Source organism: Cydia pomonella, chromosome 6, assembly GCF_033807575.1.
Source record: "Cydia pomonella isolate Wapato2018A chromosome 6, ilCydPomo1, whole genome shotgun sequence".
Classification (NCBI taxonomy): domain Eukaryota; kingdom Metazoa; phylum Arthropoda; class Insecta; order Lepidoptera; family Tortricidae; genus Cydia; species Cydia pomonella.
In genome coordinates this window covers 15,758,735-15,778,910 of record NC_084708.1, presented here as the reverse complement: position 1 = coordinate 15,778,910, position 20,176 = coordinate 15,758,735, and the positions used below count along the sequence as shown (strand labels likewise).

At 36.8% G+C, this 20,176-nt stretch overlaps 2 protein-coding genes across 2 annotated transcripts in view; both read right to left on the bottom strand.

Annotated features, from left to right (window-relative positions):
• The window catches only part of LOC133519079 (cuticlin-4), a 53,953-nt gene extending 51,838 nt beyond the window's left edge, over positions 1-2,115 (bottom strand). Inside the window, exon 1 of the mRNA XM_061852973.1 lies at positions 1,901-2,115. The gene's annotated coding sequence lies outside the window, so the exon portion shown is untranslated. The remainder of the gene's footprint in view (positions 1-1,900) is intronic.
• Positions 2,116-15,729: 13,614 nt separating this feature from the next.
• Positions 15,730-17,013, bottom strand: LOC133519076 (uncharacterized). The gene is made up of 2 exons (XM_061852969.1): positions 16,769-17,013; positions 15,730-16,212 (listed from the first exon to the last, which is right to left on the bottom strand). Exons 1-2 carry the CDS (start codon positions 16,815-16,817, stop codon positions 15,779-15,781), a joined length of 483 nt encoding a protein of 160 aa, XP_061708953.1. The 5' UTR covers positions 16,818-17,013; the 3' UTR covers positions 15,730-15,778.
• Between the last annotated feature and the right edge of the window lie 3,163 nt (positions 17,014-20,176).

Sequence of the window (20,176 nt, the reverse complement as noted above, 5' to 3'; positions counted from 1 at the left end):
CCAAGATAAGGTTAAGCTGAAACACTACCTTACACAGCTAACTACACTTAGTAGTTAGCTTTCGATTTTACTTAATTTGCATAATGCATTCATAGGTAGTTAAAGTTATACGATCTAAAATTATTTACTGTTAATTATTAAGGCAAGACTCACTATATTTTTGCAAGTAGAGATAAAAGTTTATCTTGAAATATTGACTTTATTTATACTATATTTTATAGTCTACATATTAAAACAAAAAACATTACAGTACTAATCCATACTTATTAAAACAAAAACATTACAGTACTAATCCATACTTATTAAAACAAAAAACATTACGGTACTAATCCGCGAAAATATAACGTTTGTGTTTTAATTCTTTATTTCATCAAAATGAAATGAAATTAACTTTGGACTCATACATGTGGCTGGGTAAGAAAGTCTACCGAAGCCCACTTATAACCGGACTTCCTGTACCACCCCATGAATGTATTATGTTTTTGGGGAATTTTCTTATGCGCAAAAAACGGTGAACACGCGCACGCACCACCTTAGATATACACCTTTCATTTAACGGGTATTTTGTCGTAAACGTACATTAGTTAAGTCTCAGTTGTCTTAGGTGCTTAGAGATATTTAAGAGGATGTTTAGTATAATACTTACAGTACAGTGTTTAATCGAAGCGCAGGCAAATCGCTTGCATTGCTTGATAGGTACTTGCTATCGTGCATATAACGGATAAAATAAATGCCCTTATTGTTACATATCGCTTTTTAAACACCCAGTATTGTTGATAAAATTGATAATGTTATTAGACCTTTATTCGTTTATGGGCAGTAAATACTTTTCTACTAAATGCTATTCAGATAGAAAAGACTAGTTGACTATAATTTTTTCAGCACTTACAAGTAAACATATCTAAGCAATAAGAGTAACCCCTGCAGTAAACCTATAAAATGCGAGGTGCGTGACGGCTGACCTACTTTCCACCGGCTGTTATACCACATGTCGCTTCTTCGGGCCAACCTATACTGGCAAACAGTAGTCAATCCTATCCAACTACTGAATAAGTGTCATATTCCCGTTAAATATGCGTGCAAAAAGTAGTAAAAAACGGTGAGCAAATGCAAATGCATTTCAAACAGCGATATCCGCGCGAAAGATAATTTCGGTTGTGCAAGTGAAAGTAAAATTATGCAACTTTCTACCACCGGGCGGCCCGGTGCTCGGTCGGGTTTGACATTTAATTACGTTGATATTCGTTATGAATAAATCTAATGAGACATTTATTCATTGATTTTATTATCCTTACAGTTAATAGACAATTATTACTTAGTAGCCCCAGACCAGTGACCTAAGTTTGTGACTCGCTATTTCATTTATATTTTACATTTTATTAAAGTTTATTTCACTGTTTAATAAAAACCGATATTATTTCTTCAATTTAGTTTATATAATCGAAATTAGGTATTACTAATAAGTTACTCATTTGTCTATAATGTATGGTGATATGTAAGCAGACATACAGATAATGACTGCTCTTTTTGTAATTGGCATTTAATAAAACAGTTAAGTTTGTATTATCTTGACGCACGTGACGTCATTGCGTGTTAATATAAAAAGAAATATGTTTAATCCTTCAGTTAGTTTTTACCTAAGCAAAATAACAAAATATTCTCTTTTATCATTGAAAATTATAATGGTATTTATAATGTTAAAAAGAACTGACTACGCCCCGGCTGCGCGTTTATTTTTCCTTTTCCCATTACCTTTCGATCTCTTTGATCATTTTTCTTAACTAATTATCAACTAATTGTGATCTCAAATATTAATCTAAAAAAACCATTTCCATTTAGTAAATCCGATTTTTCACACTCACACACAAATTCACAATGAACCACACAAATCCAAATCTACCTTTTGGCAGCAGGCAGATCCAGGCGGGAACAGTTTCAGGATAACACTCGCTACCGATCACTGCTCCAGTTCACACACACTGATCCAATGTCACAGTCTATCACTTTCGTTTGCGCGGGCGTCACGGGGCGCGCGCGCTGCGTGGTGCGAGTACACTGGTCGCGGGCGCGGCGTCACCTGCGTTATATACGCGAGAAAGTTCGCCGCTGCGGATCCTATCCCGGATTGCCGCGGATATGGAGTCCTTTGATGTCATCAGCGTGGGCTGGTGTTTTGTAATAGAGAGATTTGTTGACGCAGGTTTTAATGCGCGTTTTGTTGAATCATTTGGCTGCATGTGGATATATCAAAGTTAACGAACGTGTGTGAACCTATTACGATCCCTGGCCTTGTAAGTACGATAAGTAATCATTCTGCAGAGCTATCTTGGTCTGACTCTATCTTCATTGTTGATTTAGATAATAGTATTTTTGTACTAGGAAAATAATTGAAATCACCTGAATTTTAATATTGTGTAAATATCAGGATCAAGGTAAATTTTGCTGTCCGGGACGACATTAATAAGTTTACTCCAATACTTATCTATCGATATGTAGGTACTTACTACTTACCTTATCTTAATTTGCTTGAGATAGTTTTTTAATTTGCCTATTTCCGCTTTTTTGTCAAAATATGCCCTCTGGCCTCTAAGCACAGTCATACCGCCGACGTAGGTTCTCATCATTATCTTTCGAACAATCATCGGTGGACTAAAACGATTAAAAAAAATGTATCATTAAGATTTCTTACATTTTATTTAATAATTGATTGTATAGCCATTTAACAGGTAGGTATGTACATAAACGCAAATACTGAAAGATGACTTGAACTTGATCGTGACGTCATCACAATCAAGTAGTGTTTAGTAAGGGGTTGTCAGATATTGACTGTCATTTCTGACTTCTGTGTTGCTTTAATGCAATGGTTCCCATACAGACGTGATAGTACGTGCAATAAGAGACAAATGTTAAGAGGCCCACTGATTAACAGTCCGCCGGATGGTATCGGTCTGTCAGTTGTTCGGAACTGTCAACTTGTTGTTCTGACAGGCCGATGCCGTCCGGCGGACTGTTAATCAATTGGCCCCTTCAGATTTCGGCGTTGAACGGAATCAATAGGTGTTGTGTGTGGATGGTTGTACCCCCTGTGGTGACGTAGGTTGTCTACGAGCATTTGTATGCTTAATTTAGGTAACTATGCATTAAAAAAATCTCGTTACTACGTTACTACAATTTCGTTTAGCTATTTTTTACTTAGATGCGTACGATTATATTAACTAATGTACTGATTAAAATTTATAAAACTGCCACTGTCATACAATTTTTTATTTTCATTCATAGTTTGACCGAAGGAGACAAAATAAACCGGATAGGAAAGATACAAGGCTTTTATTAGTCGGGCTAGTAAATTAATTTAATACAATGCTTCAAAAGTCGCATTACTTAGGAAACTTAATATATTTTTATTTAGTGTCGGCAACGCGCATGTAACTCTTCTGGAGTTGCAGGCGTACATAGGCTACGGAGACTGCTTACCATCAGGCGGGCCGTATGCTTGATTGCCACCGACGTAGTATAAAAAAAATAAAAAATAAAATCTACAGGATTACTTTTTTGGTGATTCTCGTCGTCGATTGTGCTGTAGTATATTCAACGAAAGAAAAAACTAAGGGTAGGTAGTCGAAGTTTAAAGAAATGGTAAAGTAGGCTTAGCGTCTCAGTAGCGGCAGTTGACGACTCTCTCAATCGGCTGGACGGAGGTTCCAATACTCGGGCCTCGGACGGTGCCCGCTGTACTGGTCAACAGCAGCGGGATAATCTCACCCACCAAAGGCTGCGACCCCAGTAGACAATACCTGAGTTAATCGTTTAAAAACTGAACTGAATACTCTGATTACTATTTTTACAATTTGTTTAAGTACACCTTCTTAAGGTTTAATCAATTTTAATACCAATGGGATAGCAGTTTGTATTAATAACACACTAATTTAGATATATAAACCAAAAAACAAACGAACATTCGCTCTACTACTGGGAAATAATTCAAATTATTTATAACAATGAAAGTTATACGATATCGAACCAGTCTATAACTGCTACTATAACGCATTAAACCCTTTTTTAATCGTTTTTCAGTTAACTATAATCAGTGCAACTGGCCAACTGAGTACACTTAACTTTAAGTTCTCGTAAATGAAGTATCTCGTAAACGAAGCCTACGCTTAAGCTTCCTATAAAAGACTTCAACGAGTGCTGGCCTATTGGAATACATACCATCACTGATAAAATTATGTTTTTCTACTCGTCGACTGTAATGGTTGAATTAAGATTTCGTATACTAAACTGTAATTGGGTACTTTTCATATACAGGCTCCCAACTGAACTATAATATTCATTTCGAAACGGTTTAGTCAACTATAATGAAATTGACCAATCACAGCTCGCCGTGGTCAATAGGACGAAAAAAACCATAGCTCAAATTAATTATGTATTTTTAGATTGTATAGTAGAAACAATTGCTTCATAAGTCATAAACGCACATATGACACCCTTAATATAGGAACATTCATAGACTACGAATACCGCTTACCGTTGCTTGTTAGTCTCCATAGGCTACGATGGCCAAATTTGAGAAAAAACTGTCTAAATATAAAATTTTGCAAGGAGCAAGTACCAGGGCATCGTGAGTTACGAGAAGGTGTCGTTGACCACCCAGCCGGGACCCGGCGGCCGGGTGCGTACGAGTATGAAGGTATCGCGGCTACTCGCGTATCTTAAATTGCTGTATACTTTTGATTTGTTTACCTATAAGATTTTATTAGTTTAAAGTACTTATTATTTTTGTTGACTCGTAGAAAAAATATTGTATACAATAGTGATATTAATAATCAAGCTTTTCAATCCCGTACCTCACTTAGGCAACTCAGCAAGCTTCGTTCCCTAAACACGGTACTCGACTAAAAAGCTCTATATTATATCACGATTGTATAAAATACTATAATGGGTTTGTAAAGTATAAAGTGAGAAGATGAAAAGAGTTGAAAATTTACTTTTCAACTGTGATCAGATCAAATTGCAGCAAATGCCTACCTAATTTTCTAAGCAAAAAAGAAAATGTAGCTTCGATTGATTTCTTAACGGATATTTTTAAACATATTTATGACTTGAATCCTAAATTTCAATGCAAAGGACAGTTTACATGGGAGATCATGTCAGAAGTAAAACTCGATATTATCTATAATGATATTGGTAATGAATGCTTCACTTCCCTAATTTAAAGAAAATAATCAGCAGTGACAACGAAATTGACATCGGTTGGTCATTAAGGATCTAAGCGGAATTTGAAAACATATTCGCAGATTTCAAGAAAATTGAGAATATCGTCGGTATCCTCAGCAACATTTACTCTTTGCAGCTTGATGCAGCAACAAAGCCGCAAATGTTTACGGGAGTAATAAAGCTACTCCGATGGAAATGATCGATTTCCAAGAAAACGCAGTATTAAAACACAAACATACGGGAGTTCTTTGTAAAGAATTTTAGATAAACATTAAAACTTATTGTGTTACAATCATTCTTCTACGCCAGGGGTTCCCAATATTTTTCAGTCCGCGGCGCACTTGCAAAGTTTAAAATGTAATATCGGCGCCTTAACCTAGTTAGGCTATTCGAAATAGATAGGTAACATCGTGATGATCGCCTCACGGCGCCCCTCTTTACTGTTTACGGCGCACCAGGGCGCCGACGTGCAAAGTTTGGGAACCCCTGTTATACGCCACAAGTCTATAATGACGCATACCTATGCTTAAGGATAATTGAACGGCTCGTTCCAAACTTTAAGATACGTCAAATATTAGGTCCAGATACGATATCGACGTTTTTGTTTGATGATATGTCACTTTTGATGTCAGTGTCAAATCCGATCCATATTGTATCTTTGATTTGACGTATCTTAAAGTTCGTATTGGGTCGGATGTGTGCAAAAGGGAAGGCATCACGTATATGAACATTTCATAAGTGCGAAAGAGGCAGAGTACAAATGAAAAAACGTGACCAATTAAGCTTCATAATTCATAGCATTCACCAGCTGCCATATGAATGTACCAAAACGTATGGTTAGCGGAGTGGAAAATATGAAAAGCAGTATTCAGGAGACACTAATGATCACTTGACTTAACACGAAAGAAAAAAAAAATGTTCCTTTACACTTCATGTTCTTTGTAATAAGCTCATTAAATAGATTTTTTAAAATATTGTCAATTAAATAGGTACTTACAATGACATTTGACATCATTTTTGACAGGCAAACTTGTACATTATCTATCTACGTATATACTATCCATACAAGCTGTCTACAGAAGTGAAAACTTTTATTTTGAACTAGCGACCTGCCCCGGCTTTACACGGGTTACACAGAACCTTAATAAATTATACACCTAAACCTTCCTCAAGAATCTCTCTATTGATAGCTGAAACCGCACGAAAATCCGTTCAGTAGTTTTTGAGTTTATCACGAACATGCAACCAACAGACAGACGCGATAGGGGACTCTGTTTTATAAGGTGTAGTGAAATCTGTATATGACAATTTCGCGTGTAATTATTTGCTGTGCTTTAAGTACAACTATAGTAAGTTAGTAACTGCCTATCGCTACATTCAAATTTTGGACGCGTCAGGTCAGGAGTAATCACCTCACCTGTGGCCCTATTCAAAACGTGTTAATGAGAGCTCGTTATTTACCGCGTCATTTGTCTGCGTAGGTAATGACTTAATAAACTGAAATGAAATAATAACAGCTGACTGATAGAGACACGCAATGGCGATATCACGAGTTGTTAATAACATCAATTTATGAAACAGTGCGTCTGATAAAATTATTGTGTTTCAGTAGTAACGAAGTGACTCTGTCTACGAAGCAAGAGGTCCCGGGTTCGAATCCCGGTAAGGGCATTTATTTGTGTCTTCATTACGGTTATTGGTTCCTGAGTTATGGATGTTATCTCTGCATCTAAGTATGTATTTATCTATATAATTATGTATTTAGAAATAGAAATAGTTTATTTGGTGTACATGAAACTTAACCTATAATACATCTTATTCTAGAAAAATCTTACACCAAAATGGATGCCGCTCAGCATATGCCGATGACTAAGATCCTTAGCCATGGCGCTGGTTGTCAGGGCAACCAGAGAGAACATTTCATCGCCAAGAACCCATAGAACTAGCTTTGCTTAGTTTGGGGCTAGGTCGATCTGTGTAAGACGGTCCTAAAATAATTACATATTTATTTAAGATATTATTTTCCTTATTTGATTAGTCATCTCCAAAATGTTTTGCTGGGGTTCGAACCCGGGACCGCCAGCTCTGGTTATAATGGGTTACTTAACTAACGAGTACCTACTTTTGTCGTTCAGCATGAGGATTAAATTCCAGCAGCATAGATGATAAAGTATTCAGCCTTAACTTTCAGAAATATTTAGCAATGTACTTTACTTTACATATTCGCAGTGTGCCCAAGTTACCTTAACCTATGAATTCGTTTTCCAACACTGAAAACCAGAAAAAAGGTAATTAAACTTAAAGTACTCTATGTCGAAGTATTAAGTTACATAAGTCTAGACATTAAACAGGTGCCTAAGTGAAATAGAAGGCATTGTTACGTGGCGTACGCACTAATCACGTATTATCTCAGATCATTCACCCGCACATGTTGGGGAAAGAAAGTAATACTTACCAAATTCGTGCACCTCACAATGGGCAATTTATTCAATTTCACTCTCTCCGCCAATTTCATATTTGTGCGCGCGCGCCACCACAGCATGGCGAACAAATCAGTATTTTATCTCTAGGACACTGAGTGTAAACAATGGAGGTTGCATTATAGTACGAATTTTCTCAAATGGTGTTTACGCCTTAGACCCTAATCTATTAAAACAAAAGTATTTGTTTCTTTTATGGAGATGTGTCTTAGGCGCGTGCCAAAGCAACCATGTCGTTAAAAAGCAACTATCATCGTAATAGTATTAAGGTTCAAATTGATGTAACAGCTCATTCTGAGATAACGAGTTTGGGTAATGTAGTACGATCGGTCGCCAGCGTGTGGCCTCTCAGATAACAGAATGAGCTGTTACATCAATTGGAACTGTAACGTACTGTATTTACCTCATTAATTCATACAATATAATGTATTTCCAACGGTTCGGCAACACGAACATCACGCGGTAAGACTGCTCTGCTCGGCGGTCTAACATCGACTGACTGTAACTCTCAGTGACGTCACCATGACGTAAGCGCTCGAAATATTTCGTTTTAAAAGAGCGTTCAGTCAGTAGCGGTAAAATTGGTAGCCAAAAAAAATCATTTCATAAAATTCATACTAAGTAGGTATACTACGTTCTAGGTCACATTCTATTACGAGGACAAAGTAGGGGGCAGAGGCTAGTTAGATACAAAAGATACTAGGTAGGTAGGTACCTACCGAGCAGGTGTACAACTGCAACGCAAAGGGAGGAGGCAGGGCAGAATTGCTTCTGCATAACACTCTCGCATTAAATGCCCTTTCGATACGATTAAATTAACTAAAGATAAAGATTTTCCAAGTAGGCATATTACAATGCGCTTATGAACGTCAAATATACCTACGCCGGCTCTAACCCTACACCTCTGACCCGACAATATGGGACCGACAAGAAACTCGGCGGGATACATATTTTCAAAACATTACATCTTATAACTAATAATGCATTAAATTAAAAAATACTATTTAAATTAATATGGAATTTAAAAAAAACATAAAATAACATACAGTAGGTACTTTCTTATAGAAACTCTCTCCGAACTATTAGAAAAAAAGCAATCCAATTAATAATAAATGTTTTTTTATGTTGCCTTCTTTTTGAAGATGTTGTGCCGTTAAATACTTTCGTGTACAAGTAAGGAAGGATACTTACTAACTTTACGACTTTACGGGCTTTTACGAACTCGACTACATCCTTGCACATACCAGGCCAAAAGTAAGTCAACGCCAACCGGCGATGAGTTTTAAGAACACCTAAATGAGCTGCGGTTGCTTCTTGATGATTTCGCTGCAAAGCTCTCTTACGATCGCTCTTTTTCACCACTTTCATCCAATCGAACTCTCGCAACAAATTATACTTTGCCTTAGAAAGTCTAAAAAGTTTTCCGTCTTTTAAACAAAAAATCGCGGGAAAAAATCTACAAAAGTTCTTGCAGGGGCAAGAATGAAGTGATTTGAAGTTAAAATACTGAAATGATAGGTATAACTGTAACGCCGCCAGCGCCCGCGCCACATAACAATGTCACGGCTACGCCTGCGCCCAGCCCTAACAGTAATTAACAAATTCAATTTTAAAAAACTTTCTACAAGCCCTGCGCTTTAATACGAACATGTGATGATGTAACCTCATCTTCATTTATTAAAAACAAACAAGCATTAATTAAATTTTAAATACACAATTATAGTTTATAGGTATACCTAAGTATTTATATTAGGTAATTATGTTATACTCCTCCCGTTTTCATGTATGTAGGATTTTTTAATCCTATTAGTCTATGATTGAACTTCACTAATGAGCTTACCGGAAGAAAATTATATTTCATCAAATAAAATATGTGTCTGAACTCTGAACATATACCGGAAGGCTTGCTTCGTCGTTTTGCCCTAAGGTCTTCAATGCTTCAATTTTCTTTTGTGCAACAAAGTTTAATAAAATTATTATGATCAATTTTCTAGTCACAATCTAGTACCAACTTAGTAGCTTGACATCTACTTAGTACCTAGTGATAGGTGCTAACACTAACAAAACTTTCAGTTATATATTTAAAGAAACAGTTTCTCTAATGAACCTGTTTAAACAATAGCAGAGGACCATGTCAGGTTAGTTTGCAACAGGGCGATTCAGAAAACGAAACTATGCCGCGTTGTATGTGTTCCACACAATCAGTTCATCATATATATTGCTAATCCAGGAACCCGTGTTCCGTGTTGTAAATCGTACTTTAACTACCTGTCGTGACCGAAACTAATTTACATATTACTTCTATACTGTCAGCTTATCGTTCGAATATTTTTACCTCTAGATTTGTGACACCTGTATGAATTTGGACATACTTTCCTTATGTGTGTAATCGCAACTTTTTCCATTCCGCTAGTTGATACGCTACAAAATACAAATATTGAGGTACCTCAATAGCAAGTTATCCTCAAGTACTTACTCTCTTTCACAAATAGGGTCGGACTTCACTAGAGTTTAAAAAAATCTTATTTCTTAGTATAGCTTTGTGAATAGCGTCACAGATCGCACCCTTTTCTAGCGTAAATGCGTGTCTGCGAGCGTTAGAGTAATAGCGTCAACGCTCCAACAACGGCAGGTCCGGTTTGCATAACAATACCGTGTCACAACTTTCTTAAAACGGAACAAGACACAAATTCGGATCTGCTTAGTCACTTACCTCAGATCTGTTGTCATTTGCATAAGAGGATTATTCCGGGTCTTATCGTTAGTGTTGCAAATTTATGACTTATGAATACAACAAAAACATAAGCAGTAATAGAGCAAGATCTCAGAGCCGCCAGACCTTACTTATTTTCTCATGAATAAAATGTATGGGATAAAATAGTGTTAGTATATGTACTTGCAATGTCTGAATACTTGCTGTATACAAGGAACGTATGCAACATACAAACTGCCATCCCCTTATGGGTCGAATTTTTCAATATCGTTTCTTGTCTCGTGTACATTATAAACGTAACCTGATGTGCAAAATTCAACTTCCTTGCTTTTGTGTATCAGCTAACTGTCTCATAATCATTGTACTTTAGACTCATAGCGAAACTTTATGTGGCTGGGTCATGGTTGGGCGGTTGGATCCTCTAATAGGTCTGGCTACTTACAAAATATTTTATAATATTTCCCTGAGTATGATATATATAAAAATCAAGCGTGAGAATATCGGTATGTAAAGTTACAAAAAATTTCTGACAGTTTAAAAGTGTCTGGTAAAAGTTATCGCTGGCGGAAATGGTCTGGCAATGTTGATTATCAATTTTTAACAGTATTTTCTAAAACATACAATTAGTATTATTTTTGCCTACCTTTAGCACCTTGTACCGGACAAATGGGCGTCGGGCCAATATAGCAAGTATGCAGACGCTATAAGTAAACATACTAACACTATATACATTATTCCATACATTTTATTCATGAGAATATAAGTAAGGTGTGGCGGCTCTGGGATCTTAGAATATAAGAAAAGTAGTATATAGGTACGGCTAGAGACTTGCGATACAGGGTAAAAGTTATGAAGCCATATTTATAATGCAAATTCCGAACTAACCGATACTTAAACATGTCCATGCCACCGTACGGTTACAGAACGTCTCTCAAGCAGTCAATTTATGTGTATAAATTGACTGCAAAATTATATTTGTCACTTTCATCTCAACTTTTGTTATATCTAGAGAGTTCGTGAGCATGACTTTTAAATAGACTCGTTGCCTACATTACGATTTGTACTTCCCATTTGTTCCGTGACACAGTGAAATTCCTTGTGAAAATGAGTTCACATTCGGCCTGTTCTATGGAACTTACTAGTGATTACTCAAATTTTAGCGTGCGTAGAGTATTCGTAGATGCTTATGCAATGCGCCAAATGAAGAATATGAATGGGTCAGGCGCCGCTGTATTATTCAATAACGTCATCAGACGCACGCGCAAAGAATGAGGGCGGATCTGGTTGACGTCGGTGCATTTCGTAACACGGACTCACGAAAGAACTCAAGGAAAGCGAGAGTGGGGCGGATGTTGGGAGAGCCCCTGCGACACCCGCAGCGGTGATGTAACATCTTTATTACTCATAAAAACTGACACTTATAATAAATATTGAAAACTTGAAGTCGTTTTTAAATAAGCAACAATTTGAGCTCGTCTTACGCTTCCTCTATTAGATCCGGTCTTTAAACGCCTTACTTGCTATAAACCTACATAGTAGCCGAATTTATTATCATTTAATTTCTCAAACTTAGTTTGTTACATATTTCTCTCTTAAATCACTAATTGAATTGGATGAAATTGCATTTTCACATATCTACCATATGTAATGCTACTTTCGCTTAGAAGTACGTGTATGTATCAGGCCACAAAATGATTTCATTGTGTGCAAACGAGATGTCACTTCGGAGTGGCCGTCATTGTTTTCACGCGCTCACGCAAGCTTGGGAAAACATATAACAATCTTCTTCAAATACATTGTTATATTTTATTTTTTTAGTTAGATCTCCTAAATTACAAGCATAACATTATTAAAACACAAACGCACATGAACATAAAGTTATGTTCCATTTACACGTGTGACTTGTTAAGAAAGTTTAGGCTATTAAAAACTACGTTATATAAAAGCCTGCGCTCAGTTAACGCAATGATTCTACGCTTCTATTAAACAGAAATAATTGCAGAAGCTTTCTATAAGTAATATTAGACTGGTGGTAGATTATTTTGGATAGGTACTGAAGTGTTCTTAATTATATCATAGCCTCGATGAGTCATTGTTATTGTTAAAATGCGGACAAGGTGTTGCACAATGTCCCAGACCACGCACGTAACCGTAAGGGGTCCTGCAGTAATGGCCCGTATGATTCAGCTGAGAGGGAAAGTGGCACATTTTGCGCTGCGCAGCCCTCAACGCGCACGTTTACGTACTAGTTTATGAAGGCATGTAACATATAGGCATGTAAATAAATAAAAAAGTTAAATTTTGACAATAACATAGATATTACACATCATTTTCCTCGCGTTGTCCCAGCATTTTGCCACGGCTCATGCTTGGCAACTAATCTCGAGAATTGGCGTAGGCACTAGTTATTAAGAAAGCGATTGCCATCTGACCTTCCAACCCAGGGGGAAACTAGGCCTTATTGGGATTAGTCCGGTTTCCTCACGATGTTTTCTTTCATCGAAAAGCGACTGGTAAATATCAAATGATATTTCGTACATAAATTTGGAAAAACTCATTGGTATGAGCTGGGGTTTGAACCCGCGACCTCTGCATCGCAAGTCGCACGCGCGTTCCGCTAGGCCACCAGCGCTTAATAACATAGATATTATGTTGGGAGAAAACTCTTCTGATATCTTTCAGAACTGACTTTATGACTTATAGTTCGTGTCATCCACGATAACGCGCAGAGTTATCAAAATGTAACCTTTAATAACATAACAATACGAGTCAAGGCACGCGTCGTCGTGAATGCCACGATCTACATTTATCCTCATCCTCAACTTAACTTTCTCCAACTTTGAAACTCAGAAAGCGACAAACTCAGAAAGGGACGTCCTCAGAAAGTGGCATTCTCATAAAGAAGCCTACATAGAAAGTGACGTCCTCAGAACATGACCTAACTCAAAAGTATCCTCCTAATGATAGCGATGCTCCTAAGTTCTGAATCAGTATTTATTGCATAAAACTTCCTTAGAATACCAAAAAGCCGCAATTTCATGGTAAGTAAGTTCTACCAATTCTCTTTGGTTTTGCAAATAATACAAGTAAATTGACTAGTCTATTAACCACAAAGAAACACGACATGACAAGAATGGACTGTAAGCGGCATACATCAAATTTGCAGAAGGCCCGTTTTCGCCATTGAAATCTAAGTGAATTTGCAAGGAACCGACTGTCAAACATAGTTTGTTAAATTGTAAAGGACGAGTACCGAGTCTATTGCCCATGCTGTCTTACTTCGTGAACTTGTGCTACACTTTCACTGGCTGAATAAGTTTTAAAACCATTGTTTACGTCTTAATGCATCTTTTTATGTAGCTTCTAGATATGTTCGTCTGATGTGAACACTTTCGTTGTTTTATCTGCTAATCTCAGAGTTAACTTTTATTTAAGACATAATCGTATTTTATACAATCGTGATATAATAGAAAGTTATTCAGTCGAGTATCGTGTTTAGGTAACGAAGCTTACTGAGTTACCTAAGTAAGGTACAAGATTGAAAAGCTTGATTACATCACTATTGTATACAATACTTATTCTACGAGTCATCTAAAATTATATATTTTTTTACTATAAAATCTAAATAATTAATGATAATTGGAAAGTATCTCAGTAGACAAATATGTAGTGTAAAATGAATAAAGGCGAATCCGCGCCGAATCTGGAGGCACGGCCGTGCCCCCGCCAAGACGAGACAAAGGGCAAAAGGCAGTGCCTATCTTTTCTCGGCACGTTTCGTCGTATTTTCGGACCCTCGTAATTTCGGTTTGAATAACGCTAGAGAGCTGAAATTTTTAAGGTACTATGTAGTCAGTAGACTTATCAAAAATACCAAGTTTTATTAGGCTACCTATTATACTTTAGATTTTATAGATACCCTAATTTTCACTGTCCGAGCCATATGAAATCCGTGTCATAGAAAAGATAGACTACTTCCTGAAGTCTTAGAAGGCTGAAATTTGGCATGTTGAGACGGGTCTGTATTCTAACAAATATGGTCGAGAGAAATTTGTAACTTTCACCCTGCAACTCCTTAAAATGGGGATACCTAAAAATACCTACAAACCTGAAAACATTGGTTCCTGAAGTCCTAGAATCGTGAAATTTTGTGTGGTAGCAGTGATTGAAATGCTAATAAAAAAAACAACAAAAAAAATACAAAAAATCAAAGTGCTGATTTGAACCGGGTTCACGTAAAGTAGCCAAGTAGCGCCCTCTATAGTACGAGTATTGCTACTGTCTCGCCACATGGCGCCACTTTTTGATATTTAACAAATTGAACACATATCAGGGATAGAATAAGGATCAAAGTCAAATGGCGTTATAAAAGTTTTAATTATGTGTCGAAAGATGGCAGTAAATTTACTTACAACAAACACAAGTGACCATGCAGTTCACGAATACTTTTAGAAAATTAAAAAAGGAATGGTCCTTTAGCTGTAGACCTTTTTTTATATACTACATCGGTGGCAAACAAGCATACGGCCCGCCTGATGGTAAGCAGTCTCCATAGCCTATGTACGCCTGTAACTCCAGAGGAGTTATATGCGCGTTGCCGACCCTAACACTCCGCCCTGCTCCGATTGTTTTTTTTAACAATAAAAAAATCAAAGTGCTGATTTGAACCGGGTTCACGTAAAGCAACCAAGTAACGCCCTCTATAGTATTGCCACTGTTTCTTGTCGTAAACTTTCTCAACCTTACAACTCAATCAATGCATCTTTACTTACAACCAAAGATTATTTGAAATAGAGGTGTATTGTCAAAGAAAACTTTGCAGCGACGTAAATTTACTGCCAACTTTCGACACATAATTAAAACTTTTAGAACGTTTTAGAAAGTGAATACTTTTTGGAGTAATTGCTTCGAATATACTTCCAAAATTACACGAAAATCGGTTTAGTAATGCGACCTAAAATAATAAAAAATAATATATAATAAGAAAACATTTTTGTTCAAGGTGAAACGGAGATGCTAAGCTCGTGCTCCGCAGGTGCTTGGTCAGTCAGTCAAAAAAAAACCACGGAGGAAACAGTCGAGTACGTTTGTATTGGGAAATAGCCCAAACACAATCATACATTTTTGGAAGTACCAAAACTCCAATTATATGAATACAAAATCAGAAAATCTTGCATACTGTATAGTAGAGATAGTACTTATAGGTAAAATACAGGTATTTTACTTAATTTGCGTTTTGTACATATGGTATGATTCCTTTAATTACTTTTCTATATACATAGGTATTTAGCCGAAGTGGTGTAAAATGCAACAAATTAGTACTTAAAAAATTCTATTATTAGATCATTCTGCATACAAATTGTATTAGTTATCCTTGTTTAACAGCCTGGCTGTAACTGTAGGGGCGGATTTGGCTGCCTTTGCCTTGGCTGTTGTAGAAATTGACCAAATCCTTGACACTGCCGGGTCCAGGGGTCGTGATGGGGTTGGCCACTGGCGACGGATTAACGGGGACTGGTTTGATTTGATTGGGTGTTTTCGGTTGAGCGGGCGTGACGGCTGGTTGCGCTGGTTTGATGGTGACGGCTGGTGCTGGTTTTCCTGTAGTTGGTGCTGGTTGGGGAATTTGGGCTGGTTTAGGCACTGATGCTTGCTGGGGAGTTTGGGCGGGTTGAACCACGGGTGGTTTAGACGGAGGGGTCGCCACACCGCCCGGCCGCGGCGCTGGTTTGATCCCGCCCCCCTCCATATTAATAAAGTCTACGTTGGCATGTTTGTCGAGGGGTGCATACGTCTTTTTACCTGTAATTTAAAAAAATGGTAACTTAGTATAACTTTTGAAAAGATAAAGGATAATTATGTAGGTACTAATGTAAGTTTGTCTTACCGGGTATACTCTACAGTAATATCTACTACTACTTATTACACTGTCTTTACGCAATAAAAAATATGCTAAGAGCTAGAGCGGAACTCAAATTCGAAAATCTGTTATTGACATTATTCGCAGCGCGTCTTGCTCGCATTAATACCTGTTTATATGAGCGAGTTGAACTCAAAATGAGACAAAATTGGCATTTGGTTTTAAGTTCAAATCGCGCACATAAACAAAATTATCAATGATTATTTTTAATTTCCTTATGCACTGATATATCAAGTTAATAATAACAGAAAATTACCAATAATCATTGAGTTTAGATTTGTATAAAATCTTTACAATTTTCTTCCAACAGCCTATCAAAAATATAACCTCTAAGGAAATGTACTACACTGGTTTTTCACGCAGATATTTTAGTCATGCGTTTTTGGATAGGTAGGTAGGTAGTTACATTACAAGTAATGACACAAAATAGGCACTTACATTCGACGTAACAGACGAGCAACAGCAAGGCAAACACTCCGGCCTTCATTGTTGTAGCGTGGCACTTGTGTTATGTCCAAACTTAATGTGCAGACTGAGCCTATATTTTATCGAATAGCAAATTTGGACGGGCACGATTCGCTCGTCGAGGTTAAGGAGTGATCTCACGACGCACTGGCTAGCTGGCTCGCCGGTCGACCTCTCTTGATAGCTGACCTCATACGATAACAGTTTTCTGAATAAATTAGGCCTTTAACAGTAAGACAATAAAGTGCAAATTTAATCGAATATTTGCTCCTCATGCAAATGTCTTAATATCTAACATAGTTGTTACGGATTTGTTTGTTTGAGTTCAAGTAAACTAGTAAGTATTAATTTCTTTAAATATCAGTTTCTGAGAAATATAAAGGCAATTTTCCTTAATCTATAGGAAAATGAATTAAATAATACCAAACCAAAGCATCAAAATAGGATGTCGCTAAATTGGCTTTCACGATTTACCTATCTAAACATACTTAGTCTTAGCTACTTAGTTTTATGGACAAGTTCTAAGTACTAATGGGTAGTAAAATTAGCAAAAGTAAATGGTCGGCACTCGTCAAATTATGAAGATAGCTCTAGACAAACTAAAGTATATAATAAAAAAGTGAGAAAACTACAAACCAATCAAGTAAATCGAGAGAAAACGCGCATCAATATCGCAAAATCGTGTCAAAGTTATTGCCTCTAAGAAACATGCCCGTAATTAATCTTAAAACCAGTTAGTTACTGGGATAACAAATGGCTTCAATGCACACAAATCTGCTACGAAATTGTACAGCGTCTATAGTAATTATTGTCCTAATAGAGAATTGTGAGCGGTGAGTGTACAGTTGTAACAGTGGATGCAGGCAGATGATGCATAATACATAAAGTAAGATAGATTTTCCCGCCTCGCGCCAGCGCACGCGAGTGTGCATTGCGGCTGTGCGCTCGCCTGCGACCGTATGGTGACGATGTCTCTTCTCTGCTTTCTTTTACACATTGCCTAAACAATCGAGCACATCACGTGGCGGGAGAAACTGTAGCGAGATCAACTACTATACTGTCACTACTAATTGGAGATAGGAATTATTAACCCATAAACTAAGAGATTTTAAATATATAATTTATAATGGGCTATAAATATAAAACAATGTGTATTTGCTATTAATGTTCTAGACACGCGGCAGCATCTATAGCCAAGTTCAAAAGAAGATAAATGACGTCGCAGCGGGAGTGTGTTATATTACACAAACCATTTGGAGCCTTTTGACCCTTACGTAATTCAAAATGTAATGAACATGTGAAATTTGGTTCATTTATTTATTATTACTATTTTTATCAAATGGTTATTAAGATACAAACTTCTAAAAAATCGGGATTTTTCTCACTAGCTGACCTAATACTGACCTAACATGAAAAACCTAACCCACTTAGTCCCACTTCCAGATGACCATAAAATTTAAATTTGGCATCCAGCTGGAAAATTGTGTGGTTACAAACCTAAGATAAAGAAACAGAGTTTTTTTGCGATTTGTATTTTTTTCCAAAGAAGCACTGGGGCCTTATTCGAGATGCACAACTGTCAAATTTCGCGTCCACATCAAATCAACACTTGATTCTATCGCATGTTGATTGTATCAAGTGTTGATTCTATCAACTGTGGATATTATCATTTGGAACAATCAAAACTCATTCATAGAAAAAATAATCAAACAAAAATCAACTTTGTTTATTACTACTATATAGTTTGAAATGGCTCTGAACTCGAAGTGGTTCGGTTTGATTTGATTGTCACCTGACTGTGGATTGCTAATGTCAAATTTTGACAAGTGTTGATTTTATTGCTAGACTTTTTTGTCCATGGGCTTGGGCACCATCTTGGATTTTTTGACGTACGACAGGGAATACCCTTCCTTTCCTACAATATATGGCATAGAGTAAAGCGTCTTTTTTTTAAAAACATAAGTTTACAGGAATCAGCGACATCTTGTATTCGATAGGATAAGTAATGCGCTATGAACAATGCGGCGGCGAGTAGTGAAACTGTACCTGACAACGTCAATCAATTAAAAAGTGACCACACAGTTGATGGTCGATAAAGGCGATTATTAATTGAATTTTAACGACAATAAAGAACTATTGACATGCGATCTTTTTGTTGAACCCACACCTACACGTCGAATAATGCTCGCTCCACATATTCTCCTATAAACGCTCAAAATTGTAAAAAAAATTGATGCAATTTACTCCGCACCCAGTCTCAAGTTGCTTCTAAACCACGTTCACGTCACGAACCAAGTTGTAACCTAACACATCTGTAAATATAAGGCATATGATTTAGAGATAAAGTCCGTTTTTATTAAATTACGAGATGGTTCATGAATAACCTTTATTACTATAAAAATAATACTACATTTGTCAAAAAAAAATTCTGTATTGCGCTATTACATAATGCATAAAATTGATATAAAGATAGGTACCATAGTAGCTCGCTCACTTGGTCTATCAACAACTATTTTAATGCTCTTTGTACTCGTATACGCGACCCCATTGTATGTACAGTCGCCATCAGATATATCGGAACGCATGTATGAGATCTCAAATTATTAAGATAAGACCTACTGTACTGTCTATATTACTTACCAAGACCTAAGTACCTATTATTATGTGACTAGACCTACACAAAGAGAATTCCTATGTTAAAAGGAGATTAAATACATATTTTGTTATTCAACTACAAATAAAATAAAATTTATCTTTTTCAGTTAACACATTTTTTTACCGATTTCTTTAATAAAATAAAACATTAAGGTATTATGTGACTATATTTCATTGTCTTCGGTGTAGATTATTTACTGATGTTCCAATTTCCTGTATCAGTTTGGTACCAGGAAATATAAAAACTACACCTCTTCAAAAACTTTGCTGGTAGTTCGACATCTGTAAGTTTAAATATAAAACATGATAAAAACACTTAAGTCAAAAACGTATACATAAAATATTTGCCCTATATTCTGGTCGCTCGGTAGGGTGCCCAGAAGGCTGGGTGCATTTCCGCGCTGGTTAACAATGCTGATCCTCTGGTCACCAGAAGCCTATATAAGGCGCTCTCATAGAGCCACGCTAGTGCCATAGAGTTTCAAATTCAACCCCAAGTGCCACAAATATGTAGTTAAGGGTTTAAATTCTGGATCAAGAACATGGAATACTATTCGCTAGTAAGGCCATAGGTATTAGAAAAAAATAATAGTAGGAGACGGCCGTGGTCATGGTAGGTGGTACAGGTGGGCCAGGCAAGCTCTGAAATTATGCACCTATTTTACTATAACTTTGTTCACCTGTGTATATTTACTGTTTCCATGATAATCATTTTTAATATGTAGC

Coding starts and splice junctions, on each gene's coding strand:
- LOC133519076 (XM_061852969.1), bottom strand. CDS start 16,817: ATGAAGGCCGGAGTGTTTGCCTTGCTGTTGCTCGTCTGTTACGTCGAA. Junction 16,213..16,768: donor GCTCGTCTGTTACGTCGAAT/GTAAGTGCCTAT, acceptor TTTAAATTACAG/GTAAAAAGACGTATGCACCC.